The sequence below is a fragment of the Poecilia formosa genome, unplaced genomic scaffold (assembly GCF_000485575.1).
Source record: "Poecilia formosa unplaced genomic scaffold, Poecilia_formosa-5.1.2 Scaffold475, whole genome shotgun sequence".
NCBI lineage: Eukaryota > Metazoa > Chordata > Actinopteri > Cyprinodontiformes > Poeciliidae > Poecilia > Poecilia formosa.
In genome coordinates this window covers 318,849-338,718 of record NW_006800414.1, presented here as the reverse complement: position 1 = coordinate 338,718, position 19,870 = coordinate 318,849, and the positions used below count along the sequence as shown (strand labels likewise).

At 39.6% G+C, this 19,870-nt stretch overlaps 2 protein-coding genes across 5 annotated transcripts in view; one reads left to right on the top strand and one right to left on the bottom strand.

Moving 5' to 3' along the window:
- Nucleotides 1-1,469, top strand: part of LOC103156360 (DEP domain-containing protein 5-like) — a 13,929-nt gene extending 12,460 nt beyond the window's left edge. For all 3 annotated transcript variants that reach the window (XM_016664279.1, XM_016664278.1, XM_007578368.2), the window contains 2 exons: nt 407-489; nt 562-1,469. In XM_016664279.1, the coding sequence (XP_016519765.1) occupies nt 407-489; nt 562-860 (382 nt within the window). In that variant the 3' untranslated portion in view covers nt 861-1,469. The remainder of the gene's footprint in view (nt 1-406; nt 490-561) is intronic.
- Nucleotides 1,470-4,158: 2,689 nt separating this feature from the next.
- On the bottom strand, nt 4,159-19,711 carry LOC103156353 (major facilitator superfamily domain-containing protein 12). 2 transcript variants are annotated; one of them, XM_007578360.2, is made up of 12 exons: nt 18,602-19,711; nt 17,997-18,277; nt 15,255-15,374; nt 9,730-9,940; nt 9,536-9,653; nt 8,166-8,381; nt 7,995-8,087; nt 7,824-7,916; nt 7,179-7,349; nt 6,971-7,065; nt 5,259-5,389; nt 4,159-5,186 (listed from the first exon to the last, which is right to left on the bottom strand). In XM_007578360.2, the coding sequence occupies exons 2-12, from the start codon at nt 18,142-18,144 to the stop codon at nt 5,143-5,145; spliced, it is 1,440 nt and encodes a 479-aa protein (XP_007578422.1). In that variant the 5' UTR covers nt 18,145-18,277; nt 18,602-19,711; the 3' UTR covers nt 4,159-5,142. The 2 variants fall into 2 exon arrangements, with proteins under 2 accessions (XP_007578422.1, XP_007578421.1); XM_007578359.2 differs by having other exon boundaries at nt 17,997-19,711.
- Between the last annotated feature and the right edge of the window lie 159 nt (nt 19,712-19,870).

Genomic DNA, 19,870 nt, shown 5'->3' with positions numbered 1-19,870 from the left:
TCCCAGGAACAACATCAGACATCTCAGTCCAGAAATGTGCAGTTCTAGGCACAGCCAAGATACTGGAGGAGAACCTGAAGCTCCCAGGCCTCTGGTAGAGGACCTGAGTTCAGAGGATGAAAGAGAGAGAGAGAGAGAGAGAGAGAGAGAGAGAGAGACCACCCGCTCAGGGTGAGAAGGGAATTTATATATATATGTGTGTGTGGGTGTATTATATGGTGTTTTTTTTTTTGTTTTGTTTTTTTTCATTTATATCTTGATTAAAGAAGCTGACCCTTTGCCTTTGTATTTACTCAACATGATTCTCTGGGGCCCAGAGGGTGCCCTGCACCTCTCGTGCCCCTCTTTAGCCACCCTGGGGTCTTCATTGTCTTGCTGTGATGACTTGTTCTCCTCCTCCTTCCAGGTTTGGCTTTGTACACGACAAGTTTTCACCATCATCTTTTAATTTCCCTGCTGAGAACAAGCCTCAGTACATCCATGTTACAGGTTTGTCTCATCTCAGTATGAAACCCAAACTGTCTCATGTCCTGGAAAGGTGAAAGCTTCCCTGTCCTGCAGGCACCGTGTTCCTGCAGCTGCCGTACTCCAAGAGGAAGTATTCGGGTGGGCAGACGCGGCGTCGCAGGAACTCCACCACCTCCAACAGCCAGGGACCATTTGGCGGTGAGGAGAGGGTGGGCTACTACTGGGCCTACAACACCATGCTGACCAAAGCCTGGAGGACGGGGGTGTTGGGCGATGAACGGCTGGCTGACCGCCTGCTCAGGGACTTGACCGACTTCTGTTCTAACAAGGACAACAGACTACAAAACTTCTGGGACAGCTGCCAGGAAAAAATGAACGCCAGCGCCCCCTGACTGGACAAATGTGTTATTTTATTCATATCGCTACATGTTGAGTCCTGTTTAATCCTGTTTCTGCTTTTTCTGAACATTTATCGGATGGAATCATGTCTGAATATTTTTTTTTTTTTTTTTTAATTTGACCAAGATGTTTAGAGAAACACAGAAAGTACTAAACATTTTTCACATCAGTACAGTAAGTATGATCCTTGTCCCAGTATTGAAAAAGGCTTTGGGTTTCCATTTAAACTGTTGTTTCATTATGCTGCAGCAGCCACACAAATAAAGGCAGCATCAAGGTCAGTTAGGGTTTGTGTTGAATAATTAAGGAAGTAAGCATTTTGACTCTATTTTTTTGCATATTCTCCAAGTTCAAACTGTAAAAATTGTTACTAATTAGCTTTAAACATGTCAGCCAAAGTGTATGTTCTGAAAGATTATGTGGTCTAAAAAGGTGAACATTCAGTATCAGTGAATGCTTAATGATAAAGCGGCTTGACAACCGCTTTGTTACAGAAACAGTGTTGTAAGACTCTGTTGTCTTTCTTTTGCTCTATGATGGACTTTCAACCCGACCTGTGATAATTCATGCATATTATTAAAAGCCAAGCTAAAGATTTTAGACACCAGAGTTTGGTTTCTGTCACATATCACATAGTTATTTGTTGTAACAAAATAGAAAGTCTGTTCACTGAGATCAGAAAGGGAATCATAAATATTCTTTATTACTAAGGTTTTATGGTATTTATGCATTTATATTTAAATCATCTTCCATTTAACACTGAACTGAAACATGAATCTGTATGCAGCAGATGATCACTTCCACTTTAATAAAGTAGAAACTGCTGAGTCAGCATTAGCATAATGATATTAATAGAATATTTTATTCTGTCTTTTTCAGACTCATAGGAAAAATAAACTGACCACTCCACCTCTCAATACTCTGCGGTTATAGTGGTGAAACTGCAATGGATCCTTAGTTCAGTCACATGGAACACACTGAATGATCCACAAACTCACCAAATAAGGAAAAAACAACATAGCCTCCCTGAATAAAAACAGATTATTTTAGAGCAAATTGAGGAACAATAAACCTCTTGTTCTGCTGATTTTGCATTTTCCTACAAACTGCAGGTGGGAGGTTTTCCCAACAAGTAACAGATTAAGAACATCTTAACGGTCTTATTAGCTAAATTGCAGGATTTCTGCTTACATAAGGGTGTGTTGATTGAACTGAAAAACACACATGTGCCTGGCGGTTTATTAATAATAATGGTAGAAAAGAGAACACTTTTCAGTGCAATGAGTTGCTCATTTCCTCTTTCTGACTAAATAACTTGGAAGTTATTACAAAATTCAGCCACAAGAACTTGAAGTAACAGTTCAAAGAGGTGGTGGTCAGTTTCTTCACAACTCTTGTGATTCAACCAGACTAAAGTTTGGACCTTTGGAACACCTTGTTTCTTCTCCAGCCATTTCATTGTACAATGAGGGAAAATAAGTATTTCAACACCCTGTGACTTTGTAGGTTCTCCCACCTAGAAATCATGGAGGGGTCTGAAATTTACATCTTAGCTGCATGTCCACTGTGAGAGACCATCCATCCATTTTCTGTACACCCTTGTTCCTAGTGGGGTCAGGACATGTTGGTGCCTATCTCCAGCAAATGTTTTGGGCAAGAGGTGGGGTCACCCTGGACAGGTTGCCAGTATGTCACAGGGCAACACAGAGATAGCAACCATGCACACTCACACCTAGGCACAATTTAGAGACCAATTAACCTAACAGTGGTAAGAACCCAGAGAAAACCCACCATGCACAGGGAGAACATGCAAACTCCATGCAGAAAGACCGCAGGCTGGGAATCGAACCCAGAATCTTCTTGCTGCAAGGCAGCAGCTCTAACAACTGCACCACTGTGGGAGACATAATCTTAAAAAAAAAAAATCTGTAAATCACAATGTGTGATTTTTTTTTTTTTAAATAAGTTGTGTATTACTGCTGCAAATAAGTATTTGAACACACACCTGCCAATCAGCAAAAATTCTGGTCCTAAAGACTTGTTAGTCCTCCTCCTTTCTACTTATTCTAAATTAGAGGCACCAGTTTAAGGTCGTTAGCTGCATAAAGATTCTTTTATGCTGCACACAATCAGTAAGACTCCAACTGCTAACATGACACAGACACAGGAAACAAACTTGTAGATCTCCACCATGTCTACAATTGCCAAGAAGCTTTCTGAAAAAATGATCCAACTGGTGGAGCAATTCTTAGAAAATGGAAGAAGCTAAACATGACTGTCAATCTCCCTCAGACTGGGGCTCCATCCAAGATCTCACCTTTTTGCATATCAATGATCCTAAGAAAGATCAATCAGCCCAACTACACAGGAGGAGCTGGTCAATGACCTGAAGAGAGTTGGCACCACGGTTTCCAAGGTTATTGTGGGTAATGCACTAAAACATCATGGTTTAAAATCATGCATGGCAGGGAAGGTTCCCCTGCTTAAATCGGCACACATCCAGGCCCATCTTAAGTTTGCCTATGACCCAGAGGAGTCATGGGAGAAAGTTATCTGGTCAGATGAGACCAAAATAGAACTTTTTGGTCTTAATTTCACTTGCCGTGTTTGGAGGACGAATTTGAGTTCCATCCCAAAAACACCGTCCCTACTGTGACGCATTTGGGTGGAAGCATCATGATTTGGAGGCGTTTTTCCATACATGGGACAGGACAACTGCACTGTATTGCACAATAAATGACTGGGGCCATTTACTGTGAGATTTTGGGGAACAACCTCCTTCCCCTCAGTTAAGACCACTGAAGATGCGTTGTGGCTGGGTCTTCCAACATGACAATGACCTGAAGCACACTGCCAGGATAACCAAGGAGTGGCTCCATAAGAAGTATATCAAGGTTCTGGAGTGGCCTAGTCCGTCTCCAGACCTAAACCCGACAGAAAATCTTTGGAGGACCTCAAACTCTGTTTCTCAGTGACAGTCCAGAAACCTGGCTGATCTAGAGAAAGATCTGTGTGGAGGAATGGGCCAAAATCCCTGCTGCAGTGCAAACCTAGTGAAAAACTACAGGAAACGATTGACCTCTAATTGCAGACAAAGGCTACAGTAGCAAATATTAACATTGATTTTCACAGGTGTTTAAATACTTATTTGCAGCAGTAGCGCATAAATAATTATTTTTTTTAAATCATGCATTGTGATTTCTGTTTTTTTTTAAAGATTATATCCCTCAAAGCATATGTACACCTAAGATGAAAATTCTGAAGTCAGTAAAACACAATGGAGCAGACAGGTTTAAACACAAACAGGTTTTATTGTTTCAGCTCCTTTACAATAATCCCTTCATCAATTAAATATTTTTTTACAGAGGTGAAGCAGACCAGGTAATAGTTTAGATGGTCACCGAAGTCAGAGCTCAGTTTTGGTTCAGTTTGGTCAACAGCTCTTCCCACTGTTCCCAGTCAGACGTAGTTCAGCTGTGCTGCTCCACCAATGAGATTCCCTTCATTATTCCATTACATGCAATAGACATTGATCCCTTTTAAGTATTTCAAAGTCAGATGCAGTTCCACTATTCAAGTTTCGTTTCATTTTACAATGATTTTTAGGTTCAGTTTGATCATTAGAGGATTTTTTTTTGGTATAGCACAAACTGATTTAAATATTTTTTTTAAAATCCACACTTTTCTTTCCCCTGCATAAAACAAAAACACACACAGGCAAAAACAAAACAAAAACACAGGAATTACAGCAGGTGGCCTCGCTACAAGATGAATGATGAACTCCTTCAGCTCTTCTGTTCAAGTCCTGTCGAAGTGCCATTGGGGCGTAGCGTGGTTTCAGGATCCGGTCCCGTTTACCCACCAGTCTGAGGGACTGGATGTAGTGGTTTATCCACTGAACGCACTGGTGATTTAAATGTTCTCTTTGTCATACTTTCTTAGTGTTTAAAAGGTAAAACAGGAAAAGGCTGGACTCCTATTTATCATACAGTCTGCTGTGTTTGCTTTCACTCAAAGGAAGGCCTCATCTCTAGAACACAATGAATTGGACCCATATAATAGTTTTATCTCATGCACCAAACATTTCTAGAAAATGATGGCAACTAAGTGTCAGCCTAGTGTAGAGGTTAAGGAATATTTAGTCTTACTTATGCTGGGATTTCCCAGACATTCCAGCGAAAAACTTGAAACTAATCTCAGAAACAACTGTGAGTGTCCCTACTGTCCATGCAAGACCAGAGTTCCCAGTAAGGCGAAGGCAGATCCTTCCGGCTCTTAGTTAACTGAGGTGGAACCATCAGAGACGACTTGCAGGCCACCTAGGAGCAGAAGAAGAAAGACTAAAGCCGAGCTCAGACTGAACGTGCTGCTGTGTCATCAGCTTCACTCACGTGCTCTGATCCTGATTGGCCAGATGAGGATGGAGCAGAGTGCCAACGCTGCAACGACAGCCACGCCCCCCGTCACTATGACCATGATGTAGTGATAAAACCACACACAGGCTGGGCAGCACACCACTGTACTGATGGACAGACAGGACAGAGACCGTTGGACAAGTAAAGCATTAGAAACTCAAGAACCCTGGCATCGTCTGACTCAGAACTATACAAGAATAAATATGGGCTGATCATAGTAACACACTTCCTGTATGGATTTAAAGGTTGTTATAGGGTGCAGTCATCCAAAAAGAAGACTTGCATGTATTTCACAAACACAAATAATGGGGAAATGGAAACAAGCCTACAGATTTCTTCTGTCACATTTAGAAAGGCTATGTGTTTTCCAGCCACATAGTATCATTTTAAAGCACAATAAAATGCTATATATAGTTGTTATATAAATGCAAGTTATATCAAATATGACATAAAAGAAGCATCCAGTCAAGAAAAACTACTGCAAGAGGCTCAGCTGATTCAGTTAAGGCAAGAGGTGAGTGGACAAAATGTCCTCCAAGGCCAGAACTACTATAAAAAAAACTAAAGGTCTGTCGGAATCTGTTTGGTGATCTGAGACATTTCACACCGAAATCAGAAGAAATTTGTAAGCAGCAAACACTTTTTTTAATCATGGAGGATTTTTGACTCAATTAGAAGAACAAGGTCATCAATTTTTAACCTTTCAGAGTAAACTGATGGGTTTTTGGTGGAGTCAGAGATATTCAGGTTCACAAAGTATTGAAAAAAAAAAACAATGAAATTGAAAGTACATTAAAAATGTAGTTCCTGCTGAAACATGACATGCAGTCTGTTCTTTTGAACTTTTGCATCATTTTGTGTGTGTGTGTGTGTGTGCGCGCGCACATTTGTTTGTAATACCTTGTGGGGACGATTTTCCTTACACATACTACGTTGTGGGGACCGAAGTCTGATCCCCACAAGGGGACACCCTGTTTTTGGGTCAGGGGTCAGAGTTAGAACTAAGGTGTGAATTAGGGCTGCTGTAAACTAATATTTTAGTAATCGAGTAATCTATCGATTATTCTTCCGATTAATCGAGTAATCGGATAAAAAAAATTATAAAGTGAAATATTGGCAAATCTGGCATAATACAGGTGTTACTATCAGATATCAATATCAGTCCAATTTTTCATATTTGAGCATCCCTAACAGTTGCTTTTTTGTAGTTTAGAAAACTAACCTGTAACAACAATAGCTCACTTTCTAAGTTAACCAGAAGAAAAGTTATAGAAAAATCTGAAATNGTCGGGCATTATCATCAATCAATAAAATCCCCACGGGCCAATCTTGAAGATTGGACTTTATGCCGCTGAGACTTAGCTTTTGTCAACAACTCAGAGGCGGAAGTGAGAGCTCCGCGCAACGCAAATGAAGTTCCGGCCGGAACACGGTGCGCTAACTAATAAAACATAAATTAGCGAAGCTTCGAGGCAGGTAAATTTTCCTCGAGGAATTTTAGTAATCGAGGTACTCGAATCATTCGAGGAATTGTTTTAGCCCTAGTGTGAATTGAGTTTTGGTTGGGGTTAGGTAAAGGGTAAAGGTTAGGTTTAGGCTGTAGAAATGAATGGAAGTCAATGGAAAGTCCCCACAAAGATAGCAACACAAACGTGTGCGAGTGTGTGTGTGTGTGTGTGTGAACTAACTGGCAGGGGTGCATAGCTTGAATCATCATGACTGCGACTCCATTGGCCAGTTTATCGGTGAAGCTCATGGCTCCGTACACAAACGCTCCGCTTTGCTGCAGAGGCAGAGACACAAATCAGAACTGGCTGCTGTACATAATAAAGAGGCCTTCAGCTCACTTCCTCTTATCTACGCTCTTCCTCCGGAGCAGGAGGCTGGAGGACTTACCGTCTGATCTGAGATCAGCTCAGCGGTCATGGATAGGGATATGACCAGGATGGTGGCCGATCCGGCCCCCAGCAGCACCGCAGCCCCGTAGATCTGCTGACCCATCTTGTTGTCCAGCAGCACCCAGTAAGAGAAGGCCATGATCAGCAGGAGGCCCACAAAGTAAGTGAGCTAAACAAACAGAAGAAGAGATAATCAGGTGAGATTCCACATTCAGCGCTTCATGTTTCTCACTTCCTTGTTTTAGGAATGTGGTAAAAAACCGAGTCAGATTCAGTTCCTGTTACTTTTTTAAGGCCTGTTTAATCTGATGAGGCCAACAACACCAACAAAACAAGCCTGTCTGGTCTGAGCTTCATCTGAGAATAGAACTCCAAATACAGGGGTGGGTTTATTTAACCAAAACTATTCATCCCAATCCTAAGTGTTGATCTGAAATGGAACAGTGAAACAAAATTACTTGACTTATTCTAAACCAGCCTGGCAGTATGTGAGTGATGCTGTGCTGGAATTAGAGTGGTTTTAACTCAACTCAGCTTATTTTTGTAAGATATTCAAATCTGTTTGCTTTTTTGTCGCACTAAAATCTTTCAGACCATCAAGCACTGAGGACATGTATTCCAGTATCTGAAAGGTTCTACTTACACTTTTTCCAATGCGTTTACTGACTGGCTTCATGATGAAGGAGGACAGGAAGCCACTCAGGTACATCACTAAGGGGATTGTAGCGATATATTTCTGTTTGAAAAGCAGCATAAAAAGTGAATTATGTGAATGAAAGCCAAATACATGAGTGACATAATAAATGAATTTTACCTTGGGCAGGCCTAGAGTGTTTATGAGATACATGGAGATGTAGGTCTGGGACAGATTGACGATTAACCTGGTGGACATGTAGAGTAAGGCCACCTGCACACACACAATGCTCTGCTGTCAAGCTGCTCTCCAACAAGCTGTGTTTGCTCTGGTACCAGTGGAAAGGCTCACCTGATAGAAGGAAGGCTGCTGGAGCCAACATTTCCACTGCAGAAGGGATGAAGAAACAGCGGAAGAAGGAAGCAGCGGCCTTCGCTCCCCTTCAGCCTCCTCTTCCCGTTCTCCTCCAGAGTCCCTGCTGGCTATGTGATTGGGGCGCTCTGTGGTTCCCAGGTGGAAGAAAGCAGCGAAGAGAGCGCCGATCCCCAGCACAATCAGTGATAGGTTCTGGGTTCAAGTACAGCACTGTATCACACACTTGTTTATTTGTTGGTTCAATTCACACCAAGTCACAGACAAAAGGATTCAGCGAAGATACTGGAAATGATCTATTCCGAAACAAAATTCCAGGCTCTGATTGCCTGACAGGGAAAATGGTGGAGCTAAAAACAGCGGAACCCTGGAAGGAAACCTGTCTGGGGCACCCACACGTCCCACTGTGGGTGGAGCTTCATCCCAAACATGCAGTCAGAGCTGCAGTCAAACGGTTTAATCAAAGCCTCTTCAGAACGCTCTAGAGATGAGAAACCATAGAAAGTCTTGAAAACCGATGTTACACAAATTCTTAATCCAGTCCAATTCAACTTAACTCAACAACAGAACAGCACAAAAGAAACAAAAAAAAACCTCAGTCTATACTAGGGCAGGACAATAAATCAATATATATTGCGATCAATATCAATAGTTAATATATCTGATAAAATATTCAATGTTGAGAATGTTCACTGAACTCCAGTCCAGAGACTGGAGTTCAAAACTGAGGAAAGGCTTTAGCTCCTCAAGCTCTCACACTCATCTAGGTGGGTGACATCAATCCACTCACTCTTTATGGTTACCTAGCAACAACTTGTTGAGTAACATGCGTAGCAGCAATTTCAGGTTTTGCCACTGTTCCTCATAACTGCTTCAAGATAAAAGCAATGGCATGGAGCAAAAAAGAAAAAAAACTTAAATAATTATCGATGATTACATTTTAGTCATTTTTTCAGTCATATTATCCAGTCCATGTCTCTGTAAGTCTTCCCTTGAAGACTCAACTGGAATTGCAGTGGAAGACTGTTCTGTTTAAAACTGACTCCAGACTGAATTAAAAAATGCATGCCACACTTTTCAGATTACTTCTAAAAAAAACAAACAAAAAAACAACTAAACTTTAAAGATCAAGCATCCACTGCACAGTGTGAAGTTTTGAGAGGTCCAGGGATAAGAAAAAGGCACTAAATATTTCCTCCTGGGTCAGCCACTTAAAGAGCTTTCACTTTCTAAAAAAAGACAGTGACATTTACTTAACTTCGCCATCAGTTCATATAATTTCCCATGAAATTATTGGCTGTATCCCACAGACAGCAGTTAAATAACAGAAAAAGCCTCCATGTCCTCACCCTGAAGATGTTGGTGTCTGCTGGTCCAAGAGAGTCTTCATCCTCTCCAGCCTGACCGTGGAACAGCAGGTAAGCAAGGGCATACACTGTGATGTTGGCTATGACAGTGAATGCATACCTGCATACACACAGGGAGAATACTGACTCAGGACCTGTCCATCAGCCTGCCCAGTGCTTTGGAGCTGATCCCTTACCTGTATGCAGTGAGCTCCACTTTAGCATGTTCACAGGTGACCAGCTCTGGGATGAGAGACAGGTGGGAGATCTGCGTGGCGGCCCAGCCAAACTGGAAGATGATGATGAATGGGGCAAAGTAGATTAAGCTGGCCCACTGAGGAGTGTTAGGGTCACAGGCCAGGCACCGGTTGAAGATGAAGGCAAAAGACACCACCACACTCAGCGTGCCTGAACATAAACAGAATGAAAAAGAGGCTTCTGAAAAATGACTGGAGAGCATCTAGAAAAATAGAACCATCACACTTGTTTCTTTGAAAATAAAATACATATTGCTATTCATAATTGAAAAGGAGAGTCAAGTTCTGAATGAACAGAACACAACATGCTTTATTTTTACATTTTCAGCCAGAAGTGTCCTTGTATTAATGTTGCAGCTTGCTTAACAGTGAGAGAATGTTGGGGATTAATCACATTCATCTTGTTTACTGAATGATCCAAAGTCATTTAGTACAGCACTCATTTAGAAAAACATTCATCTGGTTATTACTATGAAGCTAGAGCTAACATGAACAGATTGCTATGAGTCATTCATATCCCATAACCCAGCAATGTTACGGACTAATGATCCAGCTCGTCAGCTCAAATTCCAGCTTCCTGTCAGTCTATATATTAAACAGGATAAAAACTCAAGTCTGAAATCAAGAGGCCAAGTCAAGTCTCGAGTCTTTATGGCACAAGTCTAAGTTGAGTCTGAAGTTTTTCCTTTTTGCCACTCGAGTGAGGATCTTGAATTCGAGTGGCCATCTTTGCCCTGTAGCAGAGTGGAGTGGGTGTTTCATTCCAGGACAGTTCGACTACGTTCTGCATTTCGTCTGCATGTCTTAGCTTTCCCATAGAAACAGTGCATCAACGTGACATCATCTTGCAAGGTATTAATTGAATTAAAATCTGGGGATTGGGCCGATCATTCCACAACATGAATTATGTTGGTCTGTAACATAAATATTGCTCCTTTACTGGTGTGTGTCGTCATGACATGTCTGAAGCATTTCATGACAGTTGAAGGTGCTAGTTTTCCATTACTCTGCTACATTAGTATGACTATTTTATATTACAATCTGTAATGTTGCTACTACTTTGAACACATTTCTGTTTTAGGTAACAACAAGCAGTTGCAAATAAGATGAATGTCTTCACTAATGCTCATTATGGCTCATTTAACATAGAATTTGTGATTAAATAGGTTCTGACAGTTCCTAGGGCTTGTTTGCATTCAGTGTCTGTAGCAAGATTAAGTTTTTTATATTCAACTTGCCAGTTTACTTCACACAAGAGAATAAAAAAAGCTAAAAACAGTCTATGTGATTATTTGTGATACTTCCTCTTGTACTCGCCCAGGCATGTAAGACAACACCTTAAATGGTTCTTGTTTTGAAGAATCTTGACTCTTTGTGNATGTTCATGACAGGTGTTATGACATGTTTATGACAGTGTCATGTCAGTCTTATTCACCCCCTTCAAATAAAGTGTTACCCAAAACTCTTATGGCTCCAGAATGACATAAATTATCATTCTACAAATTCTGATTTATGCCTCAAATGTTTTCTATATTTTTTTAAACTTGTAATTTTCTAGTTTTTGAAGATAAAAATTAAAGAAATCTCCAGACAAAACCTTGTTAAATGTAAACTAATGCCAGGCTTTTTACTGCCTGGAAGTCAATAGTAATGATAGGTTCATGTTCCAACGAAGCATGATAAGAGCTATAATTAATAAATTGACTTGTTTTGGCAATGACCAATACCAGCTGGTACAGTGTGCACGGTTACCTGAAAATGTACCTTGTGAGCAAAAAGCCAGTCTATTATTAGCAGAGTCAGGACAAAGCAAGGTACACGTAGCAAAGACTTTTCAGAAGTGAAACTTTGGTTTTCAGTGTGTGCTCACTCAGCTGGTAACAAGTTTCAGAAATAGTCATATGAAAAAGTTTGGGCACCCCTATTAATCTTATTTATTTTTATCTCTAAATACTTGGATGTTTGCAACAGCTATTTCAGTTTGATACAGCCAATAACTTATGGACACAGTAATATTTCAGTATTGAAATGAGGTTTATTGGACTGAAAAAAAAAGTGCAGTATGCATTAACACAAAATTTGACAGGTCCAAAATTATGGGCACCTCAACAGAAAAGTGGCATTAATATTTAGTAGATCCTCCTTTAGCAAAAATAACAGCGTCTAGTTGCTTCCTGTAGCTTTTAATGAGTTCCTGGATCCTGGATGAAGATATTTTTGACCATTCCTCTTTACAAAACAATTCCAGTTCTGTTAAGTTTGATGGTCGCCAAGCATGGACAGCCCGCTTCAAATCATCCCACAGATGCTCAATGATATTCAGGTCTGGACTGGGATGGCCATTCTAGAACATTGTAATTGTTCCTCTACATGATTGCCCGAGTAGATTTGGAGTGGTGTTTTGGATCATTGTCTTACTGAAATATCCATCTCCAGCGTAACTTCAACTGTGTAACTGATTCTTGAACATTAATCTCAAGAATCTGTTGATATTGAGTGGAATCCATGCGACCCTCAACTTTAACAAGATTCCCAGTGCCGGCATTGGCCACATAGCCCCAAAGCATGATGGAACCTCCACCAAATTTTACAGTGGGTAGCAAGTGTTTTTCTTGGAATGCTGTGTTTTTTTCCGCCATGCATAGCGCCTTTTTTATGACCAAACAATTCAATCTTTGGTTCATCAGTCCACAGGACCTTATTCCAAAATGAATATGGCTCGTCCAAATGTGCTTTTGCAGACCTCAAGCGGCTCCGTTTGTGGCGTTCTTGCAGAAACGACTTCTTTCGCATCACTCTCCCATATAGCTTCTCCTTGTGCAAAGTGCGCTGAATTGTTGAACGATGCACAGTGACACCATCTGCAGCAAAATGATGCTGCAGGTCTTTGGAGGTGGTCTGTGGGTTGTCCTGGACTGTTCTCACCATTCTTCTTCTCTGCCCCTCTGATATTGTTCTTGGCCTGCCATTTCTGGGCTTAACAAGAACGGTCCCAGTGGTCTTCCATTTCCTTACTGTGTTCCAAGGACTTCGAGGAGGCAGAGAGGAGACAGGGCGTTCGCTGTTGCAGCTCCCAAACTTTGGAATTCTTTACCTATGTCGGTAAAACAGGCCTCTTCTTTAGCAATTTTTAAATCTGCTCTTAAGACTTACCTTTTTCGGTTGGCCTTTGATTCAGTTTGAGCTGCTGCTTTCCTGTATTTATCTGGGTATGTTTATGTATTGTATAGGGTGTTTTAAGTCACTGTATTGTTGGTTATAGTGTGTTTTAATTTTGATTTTTATTTGACTAATCTTGTGATTGAACAGCACTTTGGTCAGTGGTACTGTTTTAAAGTGCTATATAAATAAACTTGCCTTGCCTTGCCTTCCTCACAGTGGAAACTGACAGCTGAAATCTCTGAGACAACTTTTTGTATCCTTCCCCTAAACAACTATGTTGAACAATCTTTGTTTTCAGATCATTTGAGAGCTGTTTGAGGTGCCCATGATGCCACTCTTCAGAGGAGATTCAAATAGGAGAACATCTTGCATTTGGCCACATTAAATACCTTTTCTCATAATTGGATACACCTGGCTATGAAGTTCAAAGCTTAATATTGTTACCAAACCAATTTTGTGCAGCAGTAAGTCAGTGAAAAGTAGTTAGGAGTATTCAAATCAATAAAATGATAAGGGTACCCAAATTTTTGCACCTGTCAAAGTTTGTTTTGATGCATATTGCATATTTTCTGTTAGTACAATAAACCTCATTTCAATACTGAAATATTACTGTGTCCAGTTATTAGATATATCAAACTGAAATAGCTGTTGCAAACACCCAAATATTTAGAAATAAAAATGATTAAGATTAATAGGGTGCCCAAACTTTTTCATATGACTGTATGCAGCCAACTTCTTACATGCCATCTGAGTTTGAAACAGTGCTTTTATAAGTCAAAGGGACTTAAAAAGACTAAAAAGCTGATACAGAAGGCTGGTTCTGTTCTAAGGACATTTAGCTATCTGACCACTTGGGGATATCTGGAGATTATTGTGCAAAGGCTGATTCTTCATAAAATGAAGAAACTTCCTAACAATCCTGAGCATCCTCTTCATCACACTGACATACAACAACAATGTCTTCAGTCAGAGGCTTCTTCAAACTCGCCACATGAGATCCTTCCTGCCCACAGTCATCAGCATCTACAACAACTCTCTGAAGAACATAATACGATAATACATGATTAATCCCTTTGGGATTAATCATGTATTCCTGAATTTCAACTGGGCTCTAAACCATGGTTTCAAGAATGCACATGTGCACCAAACAAACATCCTCAAGAAGACAAACCAAAACATCATCATCTCATGCAGGTATTTAAGGATAGCAATGTATCCACTCTCAACTGCTTTCAACAAAAGTAAAATGAAGGGATCGAAGTACAGAAATCAACTGCTTAATTAGCTTGAGCTACAGATCTAAGAAACACATTAGAAAGCCAAGTTAACCACAGCGAGCACCAGAGGCCTCATGTGTAACGCGTGCATACGCACAAAAAATTTGTGGCGTGATACTTTACGCACAAGTTGGAAGTATAAAAATGAACGCGTCGTGAAAGTTTGTGTAAACATATGCAAACTTTTTACCTGTAATGAAAATATACGGTAACCATACAAACTTTTTGTTTTGGACAATAAACTACAAAGCGCCAAAATTCACCTAAATGCACTGAAATCTGACTCCATTCAATTATTTAGCCCAAGGAGCATCGACCCCAATATTTTTCTCATGATGATCTCTTGCCAATTTTTAGTGTGAAAGCACTCTTGTGCAGTCTTTTATACACAAGTCTCAGAGTTACTATTGGTCCTCCACAGGTGCAAATTAGATCTAAACCTGGAAACCATTTGGGACGTTCTGGAGCTTGCAGGCGTCACAAGATGGTTTGCTCCGTCAACTGAGCTCATAACACTTTATAGACCACACCATGTTCCCCTGAGCAGATGTCATTAAAGGACTTTGTAAAGCACAATGTCAGCTGAGCTGGCAAAGAGTATGCTCCAGTTGGGACACCAGTGGTTGATCTCAATACTTTAATACCCGTCCTTATCTTTTAAATATCTGAGTATTAATTACAGACAAATAGAATGAGCCGATTTACATACACTACATGTGATGAGCTCTTTTCTGAATTATTCACATGCCAGTAATACTAAATGATGTAAATAAACACCAATGCACTAAGAAATTCTAGTGTTTATATGAAAAATAAAAGGCCCAACGAATTTAAAACCAAGAAACTATAAAAACAGTTTTTATACCTTGAACTGGAAACTTCTGAGTTTACAACATGACTCAAGAGCAAATAAATAAACCTTCATGATTCCTAAAGGAAGGTAAATCATTTCTAAACCTTGTGCTGCAGTAACACGAGACTGCAGTGTGATGCATTCTCTCCGTCCAACTGTAGTAACAAACTCACCAACCAAATGCCAGGTCTTCCGCTTGCCATAGTTTCCACAACCAGAGGTTTGGTCTGACTCATAGCCAACCAGGGGTGTACAGATGGCATCAGCTATCTGACCAACCAGCAACAAGACACCTGCAGCACACATAAATGATTACAGATGAGCAATTCTATAATACTGACTGGATTAAACAGAACATATATGGTGGTAAACTTGATCATATGTAATGGGAATTAAATTTACTTTTGCTATAAATACTCATTATGAAAGAAAAGAGTCTATGTGAGCGTCTTGCAGCTACAGTAAGATTTACTCTGTATCTAGAAACATTTAAGCATATTTTGCAAGAACGCAATAAAAACTAAAAGGGGAAGTTACTACTTTGGATATAAATTGTATATCTCTTTAAATTCAAAGAAATAACAGAATGTCATGAAATGATTTGCCACCTTGCATGTTTCTTCAGGTTTTGCTTTCTAGGTCTCAGATAAATGTTTACATCAAACAAATGACAATATCAAAGATAAACATTTTGTAATTACTCAGGTTATTTAAAAAAATATTATTTTATTTATTAGGGGCAACAATCAATCAGTCAAATTTTATTTGTATAGCACATTTCAGCAGCAAGGCATTTCAAGGTGCTTTACATAATAAAAACAGCATGTGACATTGAATAAACAGTAAGAAAGAGAAAGACATTTTGGAAAAAGAAAAAGAAGAAGAAAAACAGATAAAAACATACTTTTGTTACGGAATTTAAGCGCCTGTCGTCGCCGGACTCCGCCGTCCGTTTAACACGGGTATTATCCAGGCCCCGTCGCCTAAGAGGACAAGGTCTCCAACCTTGCAGCACCAGGCTCCGTCCTCCTATCACGCGATTTTTTGCACTAGGACTTTGCCGTCCTACACGGATTTTCAATCCAAACCAATCGGGTCTTTTGTGAAAAAGTAACTGCTTCCATATCCTTCTGGTTACACCATCCTTAGCAGTAATGTATTCACCAAATATGGTGTCTCTATAGATTTAAGGTTTTTTCTGTAGAGTGCAACATTTTATGCTTCATCAGTCCACAAAATAATTAACTTTAATTGAAAAATAATGTATTAATCCCAAAAGGATTGTTGCAACTCATTTTTACAAGAGTTTCTCCCAAGAGTTGTTGAAAATGCTTATGGCTGTGGGCAGGAAGGTTCTTCTGTGGCAGTCAGTCTTTCAGTGTTTCTGAAGTAGTGTCTAACTGAAGACATTTGTATAGCAGTCTGATGAAGTTGTTCATAATTTTCTTGACATCTGTCCACAATAATCTCCAGGTGTTCCCAGAACAGAACTAGCCATCTTTATCATCTTTTTAGATTTTCTAAGTCTAAAAAGTCTGCCTTTCTAAGTACAGAAAAACTATAGGTTCTTTTTAGGCCTTTTAAAGTCCAAATTACCTATTTTTTTGTACTCATTGGAACTTTGCTATGTTGACTTATGAAGGCTACCCTATATTTTTTTATAGAGTCAAGTTGATTTGGTTACATTTTCCCCTTAATTATTGAAATAATTATGTGGAATATGCACTTTCAAATAGCCTCTGAGACAAACACAACTCTGGATATTTGGTGATCTGATAATTAAATGTAGAAAAATAGTCATCCACAGAACAAATCTCTAAAAGGGCAAATTACCTTTCAGAAACACTGCGCAATGTAAAGGCCTGACCATTAGATTAGTTATAAAGGGTATTTAGAACATTGTGTGTCCCAAATGAAATACGAAACACTGAACAGCACCTGGAGCCAATCACCCTAAAACAAGCCAGATGAGTAAAAATCAATGAAAAATAATAAACACAACTCAGTCTACTGGCCAGTCAGGGAGGTTAGACACTCATTCACTGAAAACTAGTTCTAAGCTAAAAATGAACAGCTGAAATCAAACTGTTCATTTTGATTTCCCCACATACAGCCTCAGGACCATTCTTTTGTTGTTGTTGTTTTAAATGAAAGTAAGAATCTGATTAAAGTTAAAATACTTCTGCAAGTGAAATGTGATCAGGCTAACTTATAATTTGACAGCTACATTATTACTCAGTTTCAGACCTGTGAAGCTTTGTGGAAACTCAAATATTAACCAAATTCAAAAAAAGAATATAGTCAAACTTTAACTTTTACTGGGTTCTAAGTGTCTTCAGTGTAGAATAAGTCCAGGTTAGGTTTGATTTGGCAAAACACAAGGTTCTCAAGTTGTACACCAATTTTGTTACATTTGAAACAGATCTGAACGAACACTTTCCAGATCACCAAAAGCCACTCATCCTGATTTCTGTTCACAATAATCTCCAGATGTTCCAGAGGGATTCATCTGGAACATTTGAACCCCAAGTAAACTCAAAATAGTTTACTTTTCTGTAAACTATTTTGAACGTTTTCACACAGGTGCTTTAAAAACTCTTAGAGTATTATATTCACATGCTGGCCCACTCTAGATAATGTGGATGTTAATATGGACCCAGTGTAACAGGGCTAAAGGCTAGAAATAAAACACAAATGTTGAGGTGCTACAAATACAGAGCAAGTTCCAAGGATCACAGTTTCACAACCAGTAACAGATTAGTTTCACGCAGCTCAGCATTTTTATTATTTTTTGTTTTGTAGCTGCATGTAATTCTGAATAAGCAAAAACAACAACAAAAAACAGTGAAATAATCATTTACCTAGAAGTGGAGAATAAAACGATATTACGCATCGCTTCAAACAGACTGACTCACCTGCATTCGTGTTCTGGAATCCCAGCACCGAGTGGTAGAACACCAGTAAGTATGTGAACCACATGGAAGCGCACAGGTCGTTGAGAAAGTGTCCCGCAGCGTAGCTGAGCTTTCTGACAGCGGACAGAGACCTGTCTGTGTCCGACATGCTGGCTCGTCAGGGTTAAAAGGAGGAACTCCGCACGCGCTTTCATCAAGTTGAGTCGCTGAAATGGCTTCAAATCATTCAAGCAGACTAGACGGACATCTTTGAGCCTCCCTCAAGGTATTGGTTCCCTATTCTTTTTCAAAAACAATGTTTTTGAAGAAGACAAATAAACATGTAGGCTACATTTGTTTGCCAACCAACTTGTTATCCCGGTGTGCGCTAAAATTATTCCATGAGCTTATGTCACTCTTTCCGCTTTGAATCAGCTGACAGTCAGCGAGGAGCAAGGAGGAGCATCCCAGAAGGAACACAAACCGAAACAAAACACCAGCGGACGAAGGAGAGGTTTTCCCACCGCATGTCTTACATGTGCGCTACTTTAAACAAGTTTCACCAGCTAAATATTTATGAAACACGAGAGACGTGTTACGACGACACGTCAACTAATTAAACTCACACCAGACGTTTATCTTCAAACCAGACAGAAACTGCTCCACTGTCTTCTGTTCTTGACATTTCGCAAAAATGAAAGCATGTGACAGATCCGAAGCTGTCTGGTTCCAGCGCCAACCCTCACCTGGCTTTATCGTAGACGTAAACAATGCAGGTCGCCGGTAACTATGACGCACATATTAAAACTAACCAATAGGACAACCACGTTGCTCCTCTCAGCCAATAACAAGAACCTAGCGGGTGGAACTTCCTCTTCCTAATCACTTCCGCATTTTTGTATAGTCACCTTCCTAAAATAATTGCCAAAATCTTTTTTCTTTTTTAAAGAAATTAAATTAAAATAAATCGCGATTAAAATTGCGTTTTAATAGCAGTTAAAACAAAGCAGAAATCAAGCCACATCTACTCATCTTTACCTTGTTCTTGAATGAACTTTCACATTTGAGGTTTTAACATTTGTTGGCCTTGTTTAAGAAAAAGCAGATAAGGAAAGCTTAAAAGATTAATTAGGTAGATTATTTTTGAACAAATTCTCATAAGATTCATGTGTTGCTTCTCTATGGCATCAATGATGGAGATTAGACTACACTGAGAAGTTCACTCAAATGAGACAATATCTGAAATGTTTGATAACATTTCCAAATTTAGATTTTACAAAGTTATGGTAGTTACACCTTTGTGTTGAAATCTCGCTTTTTCTGCCATCTTGAAACATTCTTGATTAGTCAGGCTGATATTTAGATACCAATTTGCTCAAAACAGAAACTGCTCAAGTATTTGGAGAAAATAAAAGCACAACAGACACTGGTAGGTTTCATTTTATCATACAACCCATTTTTAAATCGTTAGTGGCACTTTGTATTTCTAGAAATTAAAACTTTTGTCCATTGTTTAGTGACGCTGGGGTGGCAGTGGCTCAGGAAGTCGCTGGGGTCTGTTCTGTTAACTGCTGGGTTGTGAGTTTGAACCACCACCCTATCTGTCTCAGTCACTCTGCAACTGTGTCTTCAAGTAAGACACAATGCATGCCGTCAGGCTACAGTTTGAGGTATGCAAAAATTAGTAATTGTTCTGAGACAAAACTAGTGTTGGAAAGATGAGAGATATCTTGAGGAAACCTCTACACCATAACTTAAAGGATCTTACTGTATTTGCTTAATCTACTTTATTCAACTTTCTGGTAAAGTTAAAAACTTTACTGTCCAAATGCTAACTTTTTAAAAAAAATTTTAAAAAATCGGAAATGGGAATTGACTAAAAACAATACAGGTTA

Excerpts from the sequence above, each read along its gene's own strand:
- LOC103156353 (XM_007578359.2), bottom strand. The coding sequence starts at position 18,144 with ATGTCGGACACAGACAGGTCTCTGTCCGCTGTCAGAAAGCTCAGCTAC. Across the intron at positions 9,941-15,254 it reads GAAGACCTGGCATTTGGTTG|GCACGCTGAGTGTGGTGGTG; the intron begins GTGAGTTTGTTA and ends GTTTATGTTCAG. Across the intron at positions 5,187-5,258 it reads GCCAATCAGGATCAGAGCAC|GTGGCCTGCAAGTCGTCTCT; the intron begins GTGAGTGAAGCT and ends TTCTGCTCCTAG.